Below are 24,271 nucleotides of genomic sequence, written 5' to 3' on the forward strand. Positions count from 1 at the left end.
AAGGTGGGTTTAGATTAGATATTAGGAAGTGATTCTTCACTGTGGGGATGGTGAGACACTGCAACAGGTTGTCCAGGGAAACTGTGCATATCCCCATCCTTGGAAGTGTTCAAAGCCTGGCCAGATGGGGCTAGCCAGGAGGATTGTAACTAGACGATCTTTAAGGTTCCTCCCAGCCCGAACCGTTCCGTGATTCCACGATCAGATATCTCCTTACTTCAATACGTAGTTCGCCGCTGTTGACCGCTTACTTTTCCTACACTCCACTCCCCGCCGGTCCCGCTGGAACACCAGCCCCGCTCCGGCGCTGTCCCGGCGCGTTCCCGGCGCGTTCCCGGCAGCGCCGCGGCCGCCGTTCCCGGCGCGGCCCGCAGGGGGCAGCCGAGCCCCGCGCACGCCGCCCGGCCCCGCCCGGCCCAGCCGCTCCCGCCGCCCCTCCGGCTGGGATCCAGCCTCGGCCGAGGATTCCTAATCCCACGGCGGCCAGTGGAATAGCTCGGGCTGGGATTTGGGGCTCTGCTGCACGAATTTGACTGCAAATGCGATTTGGAAGGGGTTTAACTGAGCCCACACAGATATACAGTGAGATAAAGTGATGGGAACACTTTATTCTGTCCTTTTCAAGTTATATTCTGGGCTCACCTTTTTGGTCAGCCCAGTGTCTGCACTTGTAGCTATGCCACGGGGGCTGCAAGTCCACCCACACCTGCCTCCAAAATTCACATTAAGCTGCCAGAAAACAAAGCAATAATGCAGAAATTCACAAAAAGCTTGCATTTATTTAGGTGTCCCGGCTGACACAGTTCTCAGCGTTGTTTTGTAATCCTGACTCAGTAGCTAAACATCCTCTCTGGCCTTAGGCATGGGGAGAAGGTGGTATTGGACCTGTACGTGTACTGGTGGGTGTCTGTCGATGCGTTGGGAGTGGCAGAACACAGAGGATGGAATCACTACCTGGAACAGTGCTTCAGAGCAGCCTGGCTGGACCTGGAGTACTTGTGAGGGAAAGCAGTGTCCTTCCAGGCTGCAATAGGGGATGTAGATGGCTTCCCCACTCCTCCTGCCTCCACTTTTCTTCATTCCCCCCTGTTTAGTTAGGCTTTCTGCAAAATAGAGAGGAAACCCCCTGCAACAGGGAACTGGCTTTTTGGTGGGATTGCCAAGAAGGGTTCGTTTGCCTTATGACAGTGGCAAACTCCTGTGCAAAATTACCTATCCTGTATGTTTCTTACCCAAAGCAGCTTAGAGTGCCTGGCATGCTTTGTGTCCATGCTGTGCACTGGCTGAGTCTCCTCTTAGAAGCCTCAATACAAAAGCTATGCCAAGTGTGAGGAGCATTAAGGGATTTCCCTGGGCCCTTCCACCACAGATACCTTACCAAGTGCCTTGCTCCAGACAGAGTTAAATGGTGGGAAATGTGTTGAGTCACCATCCCTAGAGATATTTGAAAGATTCAGAGTTTAGGGACACGATTTAGTGCTGGAATAAGCAGTGTTGGATTTATGGCTGGATTTGATAGTCTTAAAGGTCTTTTCCATCATGAAAGATACTATTTTCATCTGTTTCTATGAATTGTTTCTCCAACAAGCCAGCTATTTCTCTCCTATATTTGATAATTAGTGACATATTGTGTCCCTTTTGGCTGCTTGCCCACTTCCCTTGACAAGTGCAGAGCTTGCATGTAACGCTCAGAGAGTCTTATGCAATTATTTTGGTTTGTGTCGTCTCTCTTTTCCTTGGTAGGGAATTGCTAGTGAACACAGTGCCTTCAGGCTGTAATTTCCTGTTGCATATTTTCTGAAACCATGTGAGGGATTGTTCCTGATGAGCTTTCCAGGAGCCTGGTACAATTGAACTTGTCTAATTATCAGCCAGTTATAGCCTTCAGCTTCTTGCCACCCTTTTTCTCTTGTCGTTCAGGATTGTTTCATTTCCCCCTCCTGGGATTTGAGTGCTAATATGGATCATGGAGTCTCTGACAGTAGGTGTCACAAGTTTCTCTGGGTTAGCACAGAAAAATGTCAGGAAGAAAGGGCTCTGAACAGTAGGGGTGCTTCATAAAGGGTTTACACAGTGCCTCTATCTTAGAGGGCTTCCCAAAGGATAGTCCGGGAGACAGTGATCACTGCTCATGAGAGTGTATCACCCTTTTGCTACTCTTCAGTAAGGACATGATCTGGTGGGCAGAGGTCACTGTGAAATTTCTAGGGCTGAAGGAAGGGCAGGTGGCTCAAAGAATAAGGGAGGATTGACAGAAATGTCAGCAGGACTTCCCAGGATGGTTCTGTGCATGTCTGGCTCATGCAGTGGAGCAGAGGGAGGAGATGCCCCAGCTGTGCCTGAAGTGAGTCGAAGGCTAGAAACATCATTCAGCAGCACAGAGCTGGTTTGGACAGACCTGTGTACCAATACCCCCTGCCTACCACGCAGTCAGCGGAAAGGTACATCATTTCAAGGAACCTGGTATCATTTCTGGAGGCTGCTTTCTTCCTGAACAAAGCAGTGTTCAGTGCCACGCATCCAGGCGTGTTTCTATGAACTTTCTTCTTAGCTGCCTGCTTCCCCAGCCTCCTGTGCAGTGCTTCAGGTCTTTGTGGGGCCGTGCTCTAGCCTGCAGAAGCCTCACTAGGAAGAGTCAGCCTGAAGGTGGCGTTTCCTTCTTTTCTGAGGACTTAGGTAGAAAGAGACAATTTATGACTGTGTTTGTGGAGCTGGACAACTATCCAAAGGAAGGTGTTGGGATCCTTGCCCTGGTTTTGTGTGGTGTAAATGGCCAGGAGTGGTCTGTGAGAGCTTTGAATTCTCCTTTTCTGATTGCCAAGAGATTTCCTCCCCAAAACTTCCACTGGCACTGTGGCACCCTCAGGGTCCGCAGCCACTCTGGGTAAGAAGAGGTATTGTCATGGATTCCCAAAAGGATCATGGTCTCCTGGAGGCAGTGGTATTCAGAGCTTTCAAAGATCAGAGGCAGCTTGGAAGGTCATCATTCTTTTCCTCAGCCCCTGGATTGCCAGCTTAGTGCTGTCACAAGGCTCTGCTTAATATTGCTGTGCCTTTACAAGTAAAAACAGGGTCTGCTTGCTGGCGTGGTACCTTTCACACAGCATCTCTGTCCTTCTCCTCCTTCAAATAATAGGATTTAATGAGCAGAACTGAGTATTTGTGTTTATGTATAAAACCTCCCATGCATTTAGCAAGGAGGTGTCCAAAAGCTTTGGAAAAACAAGAAAAAATATTATTTTCTTTCTCTGTCTTGTAAACTTCTATAAAATTGAATTCAAGAACAACTCAGTGATTGTTTCTCCCTTGCTATAACTGGTTTCAGTGTGCTGCTGTACTCAGAAAAATACATGATATATGTTAGCAATTTTTTCTCTATGCCCATCACAATAGTTGAGGAGTTAAAATTGCTAATGATCTTTCCAGCAGCCCAGCTATTTTTTCAGCTGCTCACTGAAGCCATTAATCAACATACCCAGGACTGCTTGAGCAACATTTGCCAGCAATTAACCTATGGGTATGGGATGTTTTTTTTGCTATTACATTTCTGTTCTAGTCTGCACATCAAATAAAAGATGTATCCTAACACTGCTTTTGCTAATTGAAGAGTCTGGAAAACAAAAGTTCTCAGGCCTACATGGACCAGCTTGATAAAAGAAAAGAGGGCATCCAATATGCTGGGAAAGTGTTACATTAAATACTTTCTCAGGTTGCTGTACATTACCTATCTCTTGCTTTCTACTTGTTCCCCCTATTACCATATAGGTGATAGAATTGACATCTGAGATGTGTTGCTTTTAGTTACTATGGATTTAAAAATAATACTGACTGGAATACTTCCTTGGGGGGAAAAGGAGCTCTGTGTGTGTTCCCCTGACCTTTACACTGCCTTTACACTCGATGCCATTGAGTAGTGGTATCCCCTCCTTTTTCACTAGAGAGAAGGAGCAGCAAAATATTTCTAGTATTACTTCAGTGGTGCCAGCAAAGTTACACTCTGCAATATGTATTTGACTGGAAAGTGTTACTGTGTGACTTTGGAGAGTTTGTTTATGTCACAAAAGAAAGAAAACCGGAAAGTTAGTGAGAAATTGAAGAAACAGTTTGCCTCCAAAATTATTGCAGGGGACTTGTTCTGGTTTGCAGGACTTTGTGAGGGCAAATCAGAGATGTGCAAAGGAACAAGCACACACCATAAGCAGAGCTGGTGCAGTATCCTACCTGTACTGACATGACTGCAGAGGACCAGTATCTCCCATCCTAGCCTCCACTGGCAGTTCTGTATGGAGATGGTCTGGAAGCCTTAATCTTGCCTAAAGCTGGAGTAACGTCAAGTCCTGTAGCTGGGATCCAAAGCAGCTCAGCTAAAGCAGCACATGCACCAATGGCCAGGTTGCCCCAGCAGACCCACTTGTGTTAGCCCTGGTGAGCACTGAAGGGAGGCTTTTCTGCCTGGAAAGGAGTATTTTTCATGTGTACATCCTTCTGCTGCTGGTATTTCAGAAGCGCAAGAGGAAATAGTGCAGTTCTCTAGCACAGCCAGTAGTAGCTCTGGATCCTGGCAGCAGAGGAAGGGCTAGTAAAAGAATTGAATTACATGCCCTGCTTCAGAGCCTGTTTGTATCACTAAGATATACTTTTTGGTTAATAATAAAGACAGCAAGGTAGTAATAAGCTAATCACAAAAGTATCCACATCAGAATTACTTAATTTTTTTGTCAACGCAAAGTTTCATGTTTGCTGTTCGCTTTCCTTCACCCCAGACCTTGCAGGGAATGTGTTCAGGCTCCATCAAAGGTTAGATTGAAATCCAGCATCACCAATTTTGGCAGCATTTGTCATCCAGACATGCAATTCTAATACGCAGGACTGTAAGAGAAGCCTAAATACAGTGATTCTCTTGGCCCTTATTTATGTCAGAGACAATGCCAGTTCTAGCCCACATCATTGTGGGGGAAGGAGGCTTCAACATGTGACACAAAAGCAAACAAAAAAATGTCTCCCAACACACTTAACATAAAGCTCTTGCTTTCTTTTGGAGTATGACTCATGGGTTTTAAATGATTAGTAGAGCCCCAACTTCAATCCCAACTCTAAATAGAGCCCTGTTACCTCTGAAAAGAGAGGAGGATGTCACTTAACTGAGTGTGGCAGCCCTCCATATCTGCACTGGAATGAAAAGCAGGAAGAAAGGAGGCAGGCCACATGCCTGAAAAAGAGACAGTTTAGTTCCCCTGAGCCCATTTAATATCTTCAGCTCTGGCAAGGGTGAGATTTTGGGCTGAGGGACAGACCTTTCCGAGAGAGCAGTACAGGCTGAGTTAAAGAAACAGGACCTGACACCAGGTCTGAGTGTAATGCAACCTAATTAAAATTAAGAGTGGTTGGAAATGTGTTTGGTTATACTCTGCAGGCAATGAAAGGCCATTTTCCTAAAAATGCTATCTTAACAATTTGCCCAATTTATATTCTTGTCTTTTCATTTATTAGTTACCTAAACCTTATAAAGCAGAGCTTTCTCCATCCTCACGAGGCAGGTGTGTATACAAATGGCAGGTACTGATGAAATGTTTACTGAAAAGATTAGCTTGTCAATGAGGCAAAGGATGGATATTGATCCCCCTTCCATGTTTGTCAACCTGTAACCTGTTTAAGAAATGGCCTACAGCAATGAAATCCAATCAAGCACTCTCTGCAGCTCCAGTTTTCTTGTAATATAGGGAGGGGATTCAATCACAATAAAGGAAATGAACCACTTATCATATAAATGAGGGGATGGCAATTAACAGGTTACAGGTTCCAAGTGAGGAGAGCTCTGACTACAAGACAGGATTGAACAATAGCTGGTCTGCTCACCTGAGCTTTCCTGTGGTCTTTCCCCTGGGAAGGGTTGTTGTGTGGCAAAATATGTTGCAATGTTGAGTTAACAGGTTTAACAGAAGAGAGCACACTGTGTGCCTCCCCTACCTAAACTGCTGCTTGATAACTTTGTAATGGAAATGTTTTCAGAGATGGCCAAAGCAGCCTTCTCAGTAATTAATACCACTTGTCAATCCATAGGACCACCTGATAAACAACTTTTTTTGAACTTTTAGTTCATTCAACATCAGAAAAAAATTTCTGATCTGATCCTCCTACCCTCACCTCCCCCCAGTAATATGCCCCAGGATCAAGTTGTGTTTAAGACAAATGTTGGAATCACCAGGCTGCAGGTACAGCCTTCAATAGCTTGTCTTTCTTTATTTGCATGGATAAGTAAGAGGGCAGCATGATCTACAGACAGCCTGATGTGGACCCTCCCTTCCCTCCAGCAGAGTGGACACCCATGTGCAACACAGAGTTTGTAGGTTCGGATGCTTGCCCTGAAACAGAAAGCTGCAGCTGATGTTGAATGCCATTTGAGACAAGCAATCAATCCTCTTGAACTCTTAGAGTTTCCTCCTCCAGAAACACAATCCCAGTCCTTGTTGAGAAAAGATGAGATCAAGTAATTTTTCCATTAAAAGTTTAGATCTTGGTACTTGCATGGGATTGAGTTTGGCTGGATATCAGGGGCCAGCCAAGCTGCTCTCACTCCCCCTTGCTGAGGAAGGGGAGTGAGGGGAAAATAGGATAAAAAGCTTATAGGTAAGGACAGGAAGAGATTATTCTATCCAGAGCCTTGACATGTAAATCCAATACAGTGCTCCAGCCTTTTCCAGCCAAAAAATGTGTGTCACTGGGAGCATCTGATCAGTGCTTAACCTAGAGAAAGTTTTCTTTCTTACCTTCTATCTCCAGTGCATTTCTTTTCTTTTCTAAATAATATCCATGCTAATGGATACCTTTATTGCTTCAGATGGGCATTGACTCAGACAGCAGGAATAGGATCTCAATTAAAAGTTGATTTTAAAAGTTTGAAATAAAGGGCTAAATCTTTCATATGCAATGATACTAAATTTTTCATAAGTAAGCAGTCTCATGTGCAATAAAATGCTGAAATGAAGCTGTGACATAGTGGTTCATCTTCCTAAGTACAATAACTATGCCCAAAAATTAGTGTAGATATTGGAATAATCAGGGTAGAGTCAAACCCTTTAAGGTTCTTATGGCATTATCTTGCCAGGCAGACACCTTGCTGGTACCAGTACCATCTGGTCTGGCATTCCCAGGTGGAGGTGCCTGCCACTCATTTGCAGGAGAGCGGAGAATCCTACATCTGGTCCTCTCTCTTCTCCCGATACCACGTCCCCCAGAGATTTACTGTCTGCTTTGTTAATGATTAAGAGCTAACTACAGAAGGGCACGTATCAAGTATGGACATATTACATTGTGCCAGGATTGAGGAGGAAGCCTCAGGCTTGTGCCCCATGTGCCTCTCTCCAGTATTAATCTTCTCGATGCATGAAATATTTTTCACCAATACATAACCTCACTTATTACTTCCTGCCATTAAGTGCAGCAAATACTCAGACACTCTTCTGGAACATCTCCAAATGAAATCTCAGAGTCATTACATTAACCTTTTCCATTATAGAGCAGAAGGAAATTAGCTATTGGCACACACAGAAATACTTAGAAAGTGGCATGATATTTTGCATAATTGTATTTTTATGCTTTCCAACAATGCAAAGAGTTAAACAAAAGCATTAACAATCCTGTATGCTTCATTAGAAACTCTCAATATCTCTATTTTCAGCAAAATAAGCCATCAGAGTTAGATTCTATAATTGACACCATTGCTTAGGGAACAAACCTATGAATCTTATTAGAGACAAATTCATTACTTTAAGTCCACCCTTAGGATGCAGAGCTCATAAAAGAAACCTCTGGAGGGTTCAGCTTAGGGGATGAGATGATTTCAGGCTGCAAATCTACAGATTTGCTGTAATTAACCTGAACTAATTATTGTCAGGCGATGGGTCAGACATCCTGGATAAAAGCCCCTGACTGGTTTTGCGGTCTACTGGGTTTTCAGCAAGAGAGCTGCTTGTTAAACAAAGAAAAAGTACTGAAAGCACAGCCCTATATATTCTTAAAGTAAAATAAATCTTTCCACTAGGAGAGAATACCAGAGTCTATTTAAAATGCACAGTCAATTGGCACACTGAAATGTATCAATGTTTAATACTTTCGTTAGCTGTCTCACTGCAGGCAACCACCCCTAGCAATGGTCAAAAACAACTCCTGGCTGGGCTGTGCTGCTCTCCCTCCACATGAAGAGAATGCCTGCCTGCCTGCTTTTGCAAATATCATGAGAAGGGATCCATTAAACAATTCTTTGTGCACTGCAGGTACATGTTCTAGTCCTGCAATGGATGCTGCCCTGTCACTACTCTGCTGCTGCTTTCCAGGGGTAAGGAAGATGCACGAGGGCACCTACAGAAGCTTCTATGCCTGGCATAGGGCAGAAGGAGCTGGCTGGCCTCTACAAGATATGCTGATAAACCTGTGATACAGATTTACCCCTATTTACTTATCACAGCTTCAAAAAGCAGTGACTATTTTTACCAGTGGTGTAGGAACAGTTTAGTCGTATTGTTTCAAACACAGATTTTGTATACACCTAAATTTCTAAATTCTGTTGAAATCAGTGGCCATGACATGAAAATGTTTTGAGGTCTCTCTGTCCTTTGAAATTTTCAAGACTTGGCTGGGCAAAGCTGACATGATCAGCTTCTACCTTGAGTGGGATATGACTTCAGAAGTTCCTCTGGCCAGCCTTTCTACGACCCACTGTGGTTAGGACATGGTTACAAGGAGAACATTGTGCTCAGGGGCTGTACTTTCTCAGAAGGCGATGCTTATTGACTGCCCCTTGCTGAGGAGTTCTTCTCCCTTCAGTCCAAAGGCCCAATGCCATTGCTTTTTCACTCATAAGTACACATCCTACCTTCCTTCTCACCTCTGCTGGTGTTTCTTGGCAGATGGTCACACATTTTCACTGAATGTTTCACTGATAGTGGGCAATTTGTTTTCCATTTCCTCTGGGTGTCTCTGGTGCTGTGGGACTGAGTTTCTAACAAAGGACTCTGAACAAGGGAAGCCTGTGTATGAGTGCAGCACAGATAAAGCTGTTTTGGCAGTGATCACCTGCAGACCCTGGGATACACCAGGGAGGGAGCACAGGGTCAAGCAGTGGGGATGGTCGGTGGCTCTTGTCACATGAGCAACTTGAAATATCTTGGTGACATTTTAACTCACTTGAATGTGACTTAAATGACTTTAAATTTTAAGCCTCTGTGAAAAAAATTCTGTGTCAGTGCCACCAGACAAATCCCAGGTCCATCCTCTGCTGAATGGCTGTGGAGTTTCTTCAGGGTCCTCATGCGCTCAGGAGCTCCAAAATAAAACTTTCTTCCTCATGGGATTTTGTGAGTGTAAGGGAGGCTCATATCTGCCAACCTAATGGGCTCCATCGAGCTTCAGAGGTCTTGAAATTGAAAGAAATTGTGACTGGAGCTTTTTTCGTTTATCTTCTGTGTATTACATTGACTGGTTTGTTATTGGTTTTCACTATTTGTATTTCATTATCTTTTTTCCATCATTAGCAGCTTTCCTACTGGTATAAAGACATTTCCTAGCAAGCAGAGGATTAAAAATTAGTGGTAAAAATAGCTGGAAATCTAAGCAGTTGAACTGAAGGAAAGTATGGGAGGGATAGATACCGAGCATAACACTACTTTTATGTGGAGGCAGCAGCACATGAGCTCCTGTGTAGATCTGAATGTTCAAGGTAAATGGATCCTTGTATTCAAAGTCAGAAGTTATTCATTACCTGAAACAGATTCCAAAATGCACAAGTAGCAGCATTTAAACCCTACTAACATTCTGTAGGAGGCAGCTCTTGAGGTACATAAAATTCTCAAGTTTTATGTTTTGTGAGGACATCCTGCAAACCAAGATCAGTAAAATATCCCCCCCTCAAATGATTATGGGTTTGGATTTTGGGTTTTTTTTTGCTAGCCTACTTTTCTAACTTAAATGTTTGATTTTGCTACCAAGTACACAAAGGTCTCTTAGATGTGGCTCACTGCACACAAGCAGGGAGATGGACATGTCCTCCTCCAAGTGTGGGCAGAGGTCCCTCTGTGTGACCTGGAGGATGAGGTCACTGCACTTCAGGGGTTGGCAGGGCCTGGCAGTCATGAAGGGCTTTGTTGAATGGGTCTGTCTGAGCCCCTAAGGATTAGTACTTAGTATAAGATAACCTTTTGCTTCTGAACATTTCTTGTTTAACCCTCTGACCCTGTGAATATCAAACATTAGTTTACTCTGCATTGTTTCTGTTTCCTGGCTTGGGCATCCCTGTAATAACAGTGCATCTTCCTGCTGGGAGAGCAGGGAGAGCGATGCCAGGTAAAAAGTGTCTTTTTGCCATGCTTCCATGCAGGTCCTCAGCTGACCTAGCTGTACTTCAGCCTTACTCCAGCATCAGGTTTCTGATCTTGATGTAAACAACACCTTCTTCAGCATTATGCAGCTTGCCCAGCGTTGACTGCCCTGTTTACAGATAAAACCTGCTCCTGCAGCAACAGGAGGAAAGCCTCCAAGCCCCTCACTTCACTGCCCTTGTCAGCTGTGACTGGTGCTTCAAGTGTGATTTTTTGAGAACTGATCTCTCCCTAATCAGCATCAACTTAGGCGAAAGCATTGCAAGCTTGCTCTGTGCCTGTTTATGAAGGTACAGAAAATAAAAACTATTTGCCAGTGAATGGAAAATCCTAACTGTGGCAGGAAAAGCTGCAGTTATCAAGCATCACCACTGTATGCCACTACAGACTAATTACTCTAGTGGATCCCAGAGATGAGGCACCGCTACAGCAGACCCTCAAGAAACACTTAGTTAATATTAAATTGTAATCCTATTACCTTTAGATGTTCTCAGTGCTATTAATCTCACAGTTTCCAAGTCAGTAGTTTAAAAACAGATTATCTGAAAAACACAATGCAATTAACCTCTTTGTGTATATACCATTTTTAAGCACAGGAGCTAAGAGGAGTAAAAAAAACAATACATTTATATTTTCAACATTTTTCTGCTTAAGAATATTCCACATATAATTTAAAATTCACCTAAAAAAGCACCAGCCATGGAAAACATTATTTTCATAATCTATTTATGCTAAAGATAAAATAAACATGAATCGTCAGAAATGAGTTATCTCATCCACTGTCTTTCATGAGTCCTCTATTGGACTGGTGCAAAATTACCCTCAGATTTATACCCTAGCACTAAAAAACGTAAATAAAATGCACTAGAGAAGAATTATTGGTTAGATATCTTGAAAAAGGTTTCTAGAGTTAATTTACTCCCTAATAAAATTTTTGCTGAAATTTCACTAATGCTTTTGCAAAAAAGTCTTTGCAACACAGACTACTGTGCCACAGTAAAAATTAACTTCTTGCTGACAGAGCATGAAGAACTTCTTAAGAATTTGTGAATAAATGCTTAAGTGAGATTGTAAGTGCATGAGTTAGCACTTAAATGCTTTTTGAATCATACACTAAATTTGATCTCTGTTTCTATTTCTTTCTCCTACAGGGTTGAAATCTTAAAAAATATTTTCCTTTTTGGTCTCCTCTGTTTTCTGATCATTATCATTCATTGTTACTGTATCTGGTTATTAACAGACTTAAGCAACTGCTTGTTTCTGTCTCTACAAAATTCTATTCTTATTCCTTCCTCAGTTTTTATTCTGTCTGCAGTTTGAGCTATTCTTTGCTCTAGAAAAACCCCTGTAAGGTGGGTAGGAGGGGGAGAATCAGGGCAAGGAAATTTGAAAATTTAAAAACTGTCACTTTGGCAAAATAAACTCTTCCTAGAATTTTTAGTATTTCTTACGAAAAATGTGGGGAATGTCTCCATCTTGAGCACAGAAGCCAAGTAATGTGGAATTGTGGTATCACCAAGAGCTGGGATGCTTAAATTCTAAACTTCACAACAGATTCATCTGGTACAGCCTGCATCATCACGTATCCCAGGGAAATCACAGACTCTCTTGGACTGCATCCTTTCCATTCCCTGGTCAGTGAGGAAGATGGGTGGTGCAAAGCTTGGAGGGTGTTTCCTTTTATGGCTGGGATATTTGCTCACCCTTGAGCAACTCAGAGATGCCTTTCTTTTGCCAGTGCAAAGGAGCTGTGCCACCTATTTCCAAAACTGATTGATATGAAAAAACTGCATTAAAGAGATTAAATGGCAGGGAAAGAAATAAGGCAAGAAAATGAAATCTTCTCCTTTGACAGTGTACTCTTAGAAAGCTGAGGGGTGCTCTTTGTCACTAAAGTAACATCAGTGAATTGTTTTAGTGCTGAAGATCTTTTCAGCTGATTTTACAAGAGCTCCTGCTAGAGCCTGATGATGCTACTTCTGCTGCAATGCCACAGCAGTTTCATGGAGATGGTACAAACTGATGTATTAGTTCTAAGAACCCTTCCTTGTCCTCTGGGGTTTCTCTGGGCATTGTGACCCATGATTGCTATCAGGAAACCGAATCCAATCCAAATATTTAAATCTAGACATGACTTCAACCATCTACTGAGTTTTGTCTGTCTGATAATTAGTAACTTCTTGTGTGTTTGACATTGTTGTCTACAGTTCTGTAACTGCTCCTTTTCTGGCTGCCGTATGATATTTGAGCTCTGACAGGGGTTATTCCAATCCCAGAAGGGAATTAATCCCTTCCACAAGAGTTAGCCTCTTAAAATAATTATTGGGAAAAATGAAAGTGTAATCATTAGTCAAATAATGGCTCTAGTGGAAGGAAACATAAATTAAGTCATATTGGATCTCTGAAACACTAAATTAGACAAATTAGGGATCTGATTTTTCTTTAAAAGCCTTAATCTATAGTAGTACTAAAGGAGGGCAGTGCTGGATGTGAGAGGAAAATAACTATCAGTTGTGAAATATCTTTGGACTGTTTAGCAACATTACCATTCACAGCCACGGAATACATTACATTTTATTGTAAACTTTGTTCCTCAGAGAAGTATAAATCTTGAAAGTGTGTCAATACTTGGCAAAGTAAGCAGTCTCTGGAGGCAAAAAATGTTTAAGACCATCTATCAAGTATAAGAAGTTGATAGCAATTAAAATCAGAGCTGTTTATGTATAAACATAAATTGCAGAGGTAGCTGAAAACTGGCCAGTAAAAATCTTGGCTGGGTGGAAATTCCAATAGCAAAAGACTGCAAAAAGCAACATCTGAATTTTAAGAACTGTTCTTTTGGCATATGTAATTTCTTCAGCAACAATATTTTCTATGGAATTTTATTACATAGAGAAAAATGCGTGTGTTTATTTATTTTCATATGCAGGTATTCCTTAAAAAACACCACAGACAACAAAACCCAAAAACCACTGAACAATGGATAAAAAAAGATATCGTGCATAAAATATTACTTATATTAGATAAGCACAAAACCAGGTTATATTTCAATGCTCGCTATTACCCCAAAGAGATACAAAGAAGGATGGGGAATGATTTAATGTTAATTACCATAATAATAATTATGTTTTTTTAAATTATTGTGTATTAAAAGGGAATTACTAGATGTGTCTTTAATGTGTGGGGTTCTCAGGAAATAGACCATTGTGGGCAGTCAGCACGATTTCATTGCTTTTCACATGTTACAACACTTAGAACTTCAGTGGAATGAGAGCCCACAGAAAGAGTGTTGGGGACTCCTCCTCTGCTGAAGAGGAGAGGTTCTGAACTGTGTAGCCCAGCCACTGGACACCCAGTTACTGGTTTGAAAGGAATGTGTTGGGCTTGTTCCCGGTTTCTGGTCCCGTGGTCAGTCTTGGATCACTGTGTTTGGGTCAGTCCTCAAGGAGGTGCAATTAGAGCACCAATTAATGCAGTGCAGGAGGGGATGTGTTGGGCTGTAGGGGGACCCTGCCTCTTCTACCAAGGCTTCCATGACTTTAGGGATGCTAAATAAAGACAGAGAGGCTGTTTCCTTCCTTAAGACATGGGGAGGTGTGAAGAAGACACCAATTTCAAATGAGGCAGTCCTGAGGAAGCTTGAAGAGCAGGGGTGCTGTGCCCAGCCCGTGCCAAGGACATGGGGAAACTTGCTGGCAGCAGGAACAGTGCCAGGCTGCTGGGTGGAAGGGAGAGGCCGTGGCTACAAGGAGTGGGATTGAATGCTGTTAAACAGAGCATAATGTACAATGTTTATTTGAAATTAATGAGGCTTGCATGTCTTCAAGATGCATTTTAATATTTAAATTGCTGCAAAAGTAAATTATTAAAACAAAGTGTCCATGAATTATCACCCTTGATCACCCAAGCTGCAGTACTAGAAAATGAGAAACAAAGAGCGCCTAGGTCACTGAGGTAAAGGAAAGGCTGTCTCCTTTCCATGTTGAATTTTTTACACTGTCAGTTCACCTCTTGTGGGAAAGATGCCTTAGGAAGGAAATCTTAAAATGGGACCCAAATCAGGACCTAGTATGTAACTGAGAGATTTTGGTGTTCCAGCCACCAATATCCACCACTGAGGGAACAGAGCAAATCCAGACACATAAGTGGATTCATTCTGGCGTTTGACTGAGAAGAAAAAGCTATGTCAGGACCTTCCTTTCATCTTCCTTACTTCCAGATGAAGATCAGTCCAGCTATTATTTCTGCATCTCCTCCCAAACAGTGGAAGAGAAAAGGGTTTTTTTAAGTGCTCCCAGCTTTCTAGGGGAAAAGAGTGTCTGAGCTTCCTGCCAGATTTGCAGGGCTCCTGCTCTATGCACACACTGTGAAGAAAACCAGAACAAGATGGGAGAGCATTTCATTGCAGAGCTACTAGACCTTGGATCTCTCCCCTCCTTTGTTGGAAGAATCCTTGGACGAGGGATTAGTCTTCTTTCTTCTGCTTGCAAGAGCAGGGCTACTGATGGGTCCCTCATTAACACAAGGAGTAAAGGGAAGCCCCAGGAAATAACAAAAATATTTTGGTATTTTTAAACTAAGGCTTTGTCTTACACGCTCTCCACCAAGTACTTGTGAGAATTTCATAGAACAAGACGTGAAGAAATCAATAGAGGAAACAGCATCTGAACCACAATGCAGGCATTTAATGTCTCCTTGTGCATTAAATTACCCAATTAATGTTTCCTGTTGCCTTAGCCTGTTCTAATAAGGCTTGACTGTCGCTTATCAGCCCCTAATCTTCTAAATGATGAGCAAGAACTGCAGCTGGATTTACAAGAGCCTTTGGGGCACAATACCAAACTCCCAGAGTGACAAAGATCCATCCTTGGAATTATGCTTATTAGGGTTTCTCATTCATTATCATTTACTTCACACAGATATCCACTAATAAGATCAGATTGACTTTATTATTTATTATTTATTAAGTACTATCAAAATAGATCCACTGGACAATCAATTTCTGTGTATAAATAATTCCTCAATAAATAAGCTTTTTTTGTTGCATAAAAATGTCATTTCAGATACCAGTACTTTGAGTTAACTGAGTTTGCCTGCTATGTGGGCTTATTTTTCCCGAAAGGCTGCTATTTAGTTTAGAAGGTTTTGGGGTAAGAAAAATTTTTCCAGAGTAACTGAAAGTAATTTTTATGGTCTGTGTCCATGACTTAGCTAATTAGAATAAAGATGTTGGGAAAGAGTGGTAGGTAACGAGTAACTAACAGGGATAAATGATTTTTAATAGACAATGGCAGTGTCTTCAGAATGATAAATACTTTCCTGTTGTATTATAAAAAATAAATAAATCTATTTTACTAAGAGAGACTTCTTATGAACTGTGAGGCCAGTTGGGGGGAGGAATAGATTCATTTAGATAAAATGCTATTAAATTGCCTGCATAGTGTCCTGTCAGACAACTATTGATCTCATCCCATGGGAGACATTGATTTCTGTGCAGAGAGCTATGTGCTCTCTGCAGTGCCTTGCACCAGTGCTATTGCTCTGCTAATCACTCGCTGCTGCCTCTCTTCCTTTCTCTCTCTTTGTGCCTATTTGTTGTGCAAAGATTGATTGAGAGACAGGAAGGATTCAAATTGCAATATCTGTTGGTTTTTGACCTTTCCAATTATATTCTGTTAAATATGTAAATAGTTAATTTGTAGCTCTGTACAGAGGAATTAGCTGAAGCAGTCTGCAAGGAAGGCTTCCAGGGGGATGCTTGTACCTTTGTTCTCCTGCAGACCTATTAGAGCTGACTCACTGAAGGGATTTTGAATGCAGCTGAGAATTCTCCCTGCTTTGTCAAAGCTGTCTAGGCTAGTTCTCAACACCAAATCTAAAGATGGCAAAATAATTCAAACTTTTAACACTAGAATTACATAAAAGCTGAAAAGTGAAATGATAAGTGATTAAGCATCCTTGCTTTGGTTTCCTTCTTCTAGGCATAAGTACCCTTTGTTGGCTCTCATTATTGTGAGTCATTTTTTAACAAGACAAAAATACCTGAGGTCAACTAATGACAATATTAAAGTTGAAACCTACTTTTAAATCTCCCCCCTTTGAATAAGAAACAAGGTCGTTAATTGCCATGAAATGATCACACATTGTTTCTTGGATAATACAGCTTCAGTCTGTCTGATGAGTTATGCATGTACTTGACTTTTTCTACTATTTCTTGTCATTCTTACACTGGTTTCATTCCTATGACTCATCATCATCATCATCATCAGTGCTAAGCAGTTGTTTGAATGTTTGTTTGTGGGATCAAGGCCCCTGCTTTTCTCTGGGACCATAACTTGGCATTTGCACATGGAGAAAAACTTCTGAATGGGAAAAACCCAGGGTAGACCTTCTGGCTTCAAATCATGCCAGTACTAAGGGCACAGAGGGGAAAAAAGATCTGTTGGTAGATCACAGCTTTATTTCAGTAGTCCCAGACTGCTGCATTAGATCTAGGAAAGAAAGCATGGGATGGATCCCCCTGGAAGATTTTCAAAATCTGATGGGACAAAGTCCTAAGTAAACAAGTCTAACATTAAGGTTAATCCTTCTTTAACGGAAGTTTAGGTTAGAAAACTGCCCTCATTCTCCTCACACCAAGGTCTCTTTGAAATTTAATCTTTCTATGATTTCATGAATTCAAGTCCTGGTTACATTTAAACATTTGCCCAAGATAGCTCCTTGTTAGGACATCAGCTCTAGCCTATGAAATGAAGCCCTTGTTTTTCAGTTTCTTGTTAATGCTTTGGGCAGCACAGCAAGTGAAGATACATTTGTTCTCCTCTCCATTAGTCTCTCCTCTCTGCTAGCATTTTACCACTTGACATATAATTCAACTTTGCTTCAACATTGGAGGAGGCAAACGTTGACTTCTCATGTGCATTCTGGAAGTGCCCAGCCAGCAGGGAGAACTCCATATCTAATAGCATAAGGTGCATGGGAGCAAACACATTTCCCAGCTGGGGAGAAATGCAGCTGAGATGGGAATGCTCAAGCAGAGTGACAGGAATCATTGGAGAAGATCACTGACTGCAGCTCCCCAAATCCAACACCTCTTAACTTCTGGCCTAAAAGTGTGACGTACTCTCCCTCTGTCTTGGAGTGGAGAAAGGGGAGAAGAAGCCGTGCTGTGTGGTTTTGTTTGAAATACAGAAGGAGGGAGGTGGTAGAGTAGGGAGGATGAGGAGCCAGAAAGACAGAAGGAAGATGAAAGTGTGGAGTCGTTTGTACATGGCAATTTGCATATGGGATGCACCATGTTATGGGTATTTGGTGACACATCATTGAACAAGCACATATGAAGGAAAGGAGTCAGGTGTGAGGAGCAGCAAAAAGTCCCAACAGTGAGACCAGCATCAGAAAATGGGCTGTCTTCCTAACCTGTTCACACTGCAGGGGAAGTTTCAGTCTGACTGGGACAAAGCTGACACCTTGCTGCAATCAAACAGTGACTAGAAATTATAGTGAAAGGGACCTTAAAAACTCTGGAGGTATACAAAAATCAGTCCTGGGACCTGTTTTTGTTTGCCTTCGTGTCTCCTTTATTAAGTAGAATTTAATTTGTTAGCCTATTATAAGTACATCTAGAAGGAATTGCCCCTTACTGAGTGTTTCTATGCTTCTCTCTCACAACAAGGTGACTTTTGCACTGTAATTACTTTTTTTAAAATAAACATAGCAAGCTACTTGCAATTGAAGAGCCTAGTGTTGCTAAATCCAGGATTTTCCTAAGGCAGCCTCACAGTCCAAGTACCCTAACTCCCACTGGCTTGTGTTTTTCTGTACTTCAGAGAATATTTGATCAAGGAAAGAACTGCACCTTGTCTCTGTCCCCATTAATTTAATGCAAGAATCCATCATTTTAACAGAAACTTTATTTGTGCGCGTGGAAGGCTTTGACTTTCATAACAGAGAGATCATAGAAGGGGAGTAATTGTCAAAGCTGATGGCGAAGGATGAACTGCTTGAAGGTTTGGATTGATGGTTTTCTTCTATTCAGCGTCTTCCTCCTTTTCCACCCATAGCTAGGGAGAAATGCAGAGAAATTGTGAGGACGACAAAAAGCAAAGCTGCAGTACAGGAAAATATATAGACCATAAAAGCATTGGCTACAAACTTTCCCAGGTCAGAAATCAAAGGTCTCTGCTGCTATTTGAAAGACACTTTTTGAAATTAAAACTTCAATCCTGTCTTCAAGGCTCTTCCTAACCCCACAGGATCCTTCTAATTTAATTAGCATCCTTACTGATGCAGTCAGGTATAGACCAGGCTCTCTCATAATTTGGTTTGTTTTATCTGGTCTGGGTTACATTAACCTGGCAGAGTGATGAGGCATGTTTCTGTTGTTCTCTGCTTTGAGCTGGTAAGTGCAGGCAGATTCCTGTGGTTTTGACCCAATGAATTTCCTTTAAAGGAAAGAAAGCTAAGCTGTTCTGAAAGGACCCCAAGAAGTAGACGAATGATTCCTGTCTGTTAGTCTGATAACTCCATTCTCATGGTTCACTGTTTTTTCCCACTATATCTGCTTTGCATATTCAAGTGAGGAGCCCTTGGTTTAATCCTAAATTTGTAATTGAAAAAGAACTATTGAACTGCCACTGTGGTGCTGATGAAAGCATAATCTAAAAGTCCATTGGGCTCTTTTTTCTGTCGCTGTGTTTCAGATTTCAGACTCTGCTGTCTACTCATACCTTTGCAAGTTTGTGGCAAAGTTATTTCCACTAATTCCCCAGTTTCATCTTCCCACCAAGTTTAAAGAAACAAACAGTAGAAATATTATTTCAAATACAAAGCAGCCACCCCTGTTACTTGCACCCCTTCATCTAGTAAATGTACAGTAAATGAAGTATTGCTGACTGCTCAGAAGTCATTTGTTAATTCATTTTTATCGAGAGAACTCTCACTTACAGATGGACTGGACAGTGGAAGTTGTGCCTCCCCTGGGAACTCCACCTCCATGAGCTGTGGCCTCCTTGGACATCGTGTCAGAGGCCCTGGATCCACCAGAGATCCCGCTGCTGGTATAACCTGATGAGTGGGTTGTGCCCCTGGCCCCTAGGACAGTTACAAAGGACATGTTACTGACAAAAAAGGAAGGAACCTTACAGGACAATTACAAACTACTGTGTTTTAAAACAGTTCAAGGCTAGCAAATGTATCAAAATGCAAGGGGATGGCTGATCACTTGACTTGTTCTGTAGTCTACTGCTTTTTTGCTGCCACTTTGGGGAAAGGATATTATCAGTGCTGTTGGGGAGCCCCCAGAACACCCCAGAACCCTCTGAAAATTTATGGCTCTTGCACAGACTGTTTTTGATAAACCTGGATCTCCAAAATAGTTCCAGCACAATTTGCCTCTGCTGAAATTGCACTTTTCTCTGGAGCTGTCTGAGGACTGTGGACCAAACTTCTGTAGAAACTAGGAATTGTTGCACTTTCTGCTCCAGGTGAATAACATGTTCCTTTCACTTCACTTTCGCCCACATAAACCTGTAATAGATACCCATAAAATTTAAGTACCACAAGTTGTCATAGCCAGTGGCCAATTAATATTTATATCTTCACCTCAGTCTAAATAAGCCCCAAGCAAAACATTCCTTTGCAAACTCTTCTTCTCCTGGGAGAGGAGCAAAGCATCAGTGACGACAAATGTTAGTGATAATGCTTAAAGCATTCCTGGAGGATGCTCAAATATTTGGGTGATGAGCTTGTTATAACATCTTCTGTAAAGTGACACTGAACAATACTCATGCCCCACTGCAGAATCAGCCGCTCCTTGGAGCATGTTTGTTCTGGGGGGAGGAAGGGTTACAGTCTGAATGAAAAGGTTAAGAAGATGTGTTTGGAGAGATTTCAGTGAGCACCTGCGGAAATGAAATCAGGCCCTTTTAGCTCTCAATCAGGCAAAGAATGTGTGGCAAGCTCTCCTGCTGCAGGGAGCCAAAGCTCACACCTGTCTTGGCAATGTTACAGAGCTAGCATTTTCCACATGGATAAAAGCTCTTTTGGAGTATCTCCTGTCGGCATGGCTAAAGTTTCCTTGAGTCATGCAGACTTCTCTTCACCAAAATTGTGGTTTTCATAAAAGTCCATGGTAACACAGAGGTTGCAAGAATAAAACTAGGTGTAGTTAAATGCTTATTTTGCTTCTGTTTATTATAAAAATTCCCAGCACATGGAGAGATAGAAATCTTCAGTGTTTTAGTTTAGAACTGACAGCTTCATGCTCTCTATAGGGCATCTCCACTGAAGAGTTTGCCACTGGTTATGAGTGTGCTGTGCCACCCTGGTCTGTAACAGAAGGCAGCCTGTGTAGCTGACTAACTTATCACTAGAGTGAGCAGCTGGCATCTCCTGCTTACCAGGACTTCAGCTGCTGAGGCAGTGTGGTGCCTGAGAGCAGCTCTCCTCTCTGCTTTTCACTCTCTCTGTCCCCCTCCTCTCCTGACTTTCTCTCATATTCTGTCCCTTGGCTGCTACTATTCCTTAAGCTCTTTCCCACTGAATATTCAAGAAACACTGTGTTCAGCAACCTATACTCAAATCATACAATGTGAAAATTAAAAAACGCCTCACAGGAGTCACATGCAGTATGTCTCTGAATGACCCTTATGTCACCTATTCACTCACTGTCTAGAGGGTCTCACTCTATGAATAATATTGGCAATGTAAATCATATCTTTAAAAAAAAAAATTCAACTTGTTTCCTTTCCATCAAGCTTAACACACTTTTGGCTATTAAAAGATGCCCTGAACCTGGACCCTGGTCAGCCACCCATTTTATGGCTGGAGAAGTCACATTCAGCTCCATCTTTCAGATTTCTACCTGCTGATTATGGAATTAGTAGACCAGTGGTAGACCAACATGGCACCTATATTCAGCCTGCCCACCTATATTCAGCCTGCTGGCTGGCAATCCTCTGACACATGGAACATGTGGATCTGAGACCCCGAGGTCAGACGGGGTTTGGAAGCCTCTATCCAAGGTCAGAGAGCTAACACTGAGCTGCTGGGTAAAGCAGGATTGCACAGGGCACTCTGTTCTGTGGAGGCATGCCTGTCCAGATAATGCCTTCTGAATCAGGTCACACAGGCAGGTCTGGCAGGGAAAATACCTTGTGTACAAATCCCATGGGATCTGGGGTTAAGCAAGTGCCAAAGTGATAAGAGTCGTCTGGGCAGGGACTGCTCCCAGCCAGCAGCAGAACAGCAAACACCTGCAGGGTTAGCTCATAAGAAGGGCAGCTATGCCTTACTCTAGCACTTAGATAGGGGATATCAAGGGTGTGTATACATCCCCTTCATGAATTGTCTCTTGGACTGCAGCTAATTTCTCTCCTCTACAGAGTTTGCATAAGGTTTTAGGAGTTCTCCCTGTATGGATATGTGTGAGTAAAGAGCAAGGGAAATCTGATCATTTATATGAAATGTAGATCATGTTCTTGCATAAGTGCATCATTGCTTGTTGCTACCATGACTCTTCATATTTTTGATGGTTCCTGGCAGAATGGAGAGATAGCACAAATTTCAAATAAACACTGTACAAAACCTCATTAATACCACGTATGTATCTGTTCATTCAGGCATAGTATGTGCACACACACAATAATATCCTGCTCACAATTAAATGGAGGAATCTTTTTTCTTCAGTGCCACACAGAAATGTAGGAGAGAAGAGGTTATTTGGTAAGCTTATTTTCAAGGAGGAACAGCTGTCTGATCCTAGGCACTGAACCACAAAACCACACACAGAGTCCCACACAGAATTGCTCATACCCATTTCCTGGAGAGTAGAAGTGGGGCCTCCAGAAGGCACACCTCCCCCAGAGGCTCTGGCTTCTTGGGACATCAGAGATGAAGCAAGGGATCCTCCTGTGATCCCAGAAGGAGTGAAGCCAGCATTGCGGACGTTCCGGTCAGACATGCTGCTTTCTGCTGGTGAGAGTTCCAGGGAAGCACTCAGGGACTGCTCAGCCCATCTTTTTATACACTCTCCAGCTGACAGTGAAGAAATGAAACTGCTGCCATGGTAAGGAAGAATAGAAACTGAAACTTATTCTCAGTCAGGAAACGAAACTGAACTTTATCAATAGGCCTTTTTGTTGCTGTTGCCACGATGGAATTTAGGCAAACCAAGTAATTTCCTCTTGTGATAATAATACAAATTACTGGTACAGGAGTCATTGCTTGGCAACTGATGCAGCTGAAAGCTTTGCTTCTTAACCCTTTTGCATTGCACCCTATTGTACTGAATTGCATCTGTAGAAAGTACTGCATTGTTTTAAGGATTCCTACAACTCTGAGTAAAGACAAGAGACAAAAAGGCAGTGAAGTGGTGGCATGCAGAGACTTCAGGTGGGTTGGTTACCACACCCAGAGTTCAGCTGTGGTGCAGCTATCCCTGAAAACACTGGTTCACACAGAGCTGGAAATCAGAACCCAGCTAACAAAGGATGGCTGGAATTAATTTCTACATGGAAGGAACCGTGAGGGGACCTTGTGTCGTATGAGCAGATTGACACAGATGTTTTGCTCTTCTTGCAAGTCCCTCTAAAGCAGAGCCTCTGCCTTTAATGAACAGGCCTTTGCAAATGGCACACATGCCTTTATCACAGCCTTTCTTAGCCAGGAGTTTAAATAAGGCTCATTAAAAATCCATGGACCTCCCTTAGGTAAAGAAGAATATCTGATTAGCTCACACTACTACAGGAATGGTTCTCAAAGAGGGAATACACAGAATAAACTATAATGTTTTCACAATAGTGTCATATCTGTATCTTGTACATGGTGGGTTATAGGACAAAGGCTATGAAGTCTGTTCCTCTCCTCTTGTATGTGCTCTTTCTCTGAGCAGTGGGATCTCTGGCCCCCTAAGCAGCAGTGATCTTTTAACTCTTCTCTTTCATTCAACTTTCCTTTAATTCATGTGTGTTAGTTTCCTTAATTCTAACGTCAGTTATTTTGTTTTCTATTTGGCTTGCATTAGGTCTTCTGTAATTATGGTGCATCTTTAACCCATAATTTCTCAGGTTCCTCATTTATCATTTTAATTACTAAATGTTATAAAATATCTAAAGTTGAAGCATAAATGCAGGCAAAAATTCCTCATAAGAACACGACAGTGAATGCTACAGGCCTTCTTCAAAGTCACAATAAAACCAAAAATGTCAGGTTTTTTGACGTATTGCTGCAGAACCCTCCTTCAAAAATAGTAAAATCTTTCAGTGTTTTGTTAATATAATTTATTTAATATTGCAAACAGCCCATTAGGAAATGATGGTAAAGTCTGGCAAAGCCAAGGAAAATGAAGGCTTTACAAGCTGCAGAGACTCTATATGAAGTGACAATTTATTCAGTCCTAAACCACAAATCATAATGGACACACACAAAGTTGTTTAACTAAAAATAATTAAAACTAGATATAATGAAAATTTTATTGCAAAAAAAAAAAGTGTGTCAAGGCAATTCAGATTGGCAGAGACATCAGAAAATAAGCAAGGACAGAAGAAATTACTAGAAGTCTCATGAAAATAAGATGAAGAAACTCAGTGTAATAAGAAAAGGAAAGCCACTGGAGGGATTCAAGGGAAGCCTTGGACTTCACCCTACAAACTTGCCCAATGATTTGGACTCTTGGTTCAATCTGCCTTATCATCTCTGGATCTGCTGTGCTCACCTCCCTTGGTGGGACAGCACCTTGCTGTGCCCTGGCAACATGTGACATTGGCATCACAGCCTCCAATTTAGAAAGACACAGTGTCACTGCCGAAGTGGGATTGGGAACAAGAACACAGTTCTTGAGCCTGCAGCTTCCAGAGGTCCTCTCTCTCTCCATTGATTCTTCCAGAAAGGTGTGCTTC

The 24,271-nt window shown here is 42.1% G+C and overlaps 1 protein-coding gene across 1 annotated transcript; it reads right to left on the reverse strand.

Moving 5' to 3' along the window:
- Positions 1-18,268: 18,268 nt before the first annotated feature.
- LOC132331808 (interferon alpha-inducible protein 27-like protein 2B) lies at positions 18,269-22,416 on the reverse strand. The gene is made up of 3 exons (XM_059855642.1): positions 22,188-22,416; positions 19,320-19,466; positions 18,269-18,436 (listed from the first exon to the last, which is right to left on the reverse strand). The coding sequence occupies exons 1-3, from the start codon at positions 22,333-22,335 to the stop codon at positions 18,408-18,410; spliced, it is 324 nt and encodes a 107-aa protein (XP_059711625.1). The 5' UTR covers positions 22,336-22,416; the 3' UTR covers positions 18,269-18,407.
- Positions 22,417-24,271: the final 1,855 nt, after the last annotated feature.

This window comes from Haemorhous mexicanus, chromosome 1, assembly GCF_027477595.1.
Source record: "Haemorhous mexicanus isolate bHaeMex1 chromosome 1, bHaeMex1.pri, whole genome shotgun sequence".
NCBI lineage: Eukaryota > Metazoa > Chordata > Aves > Passeriformes > Fringillidae > Haemorhous > Haemorhous mexicanus.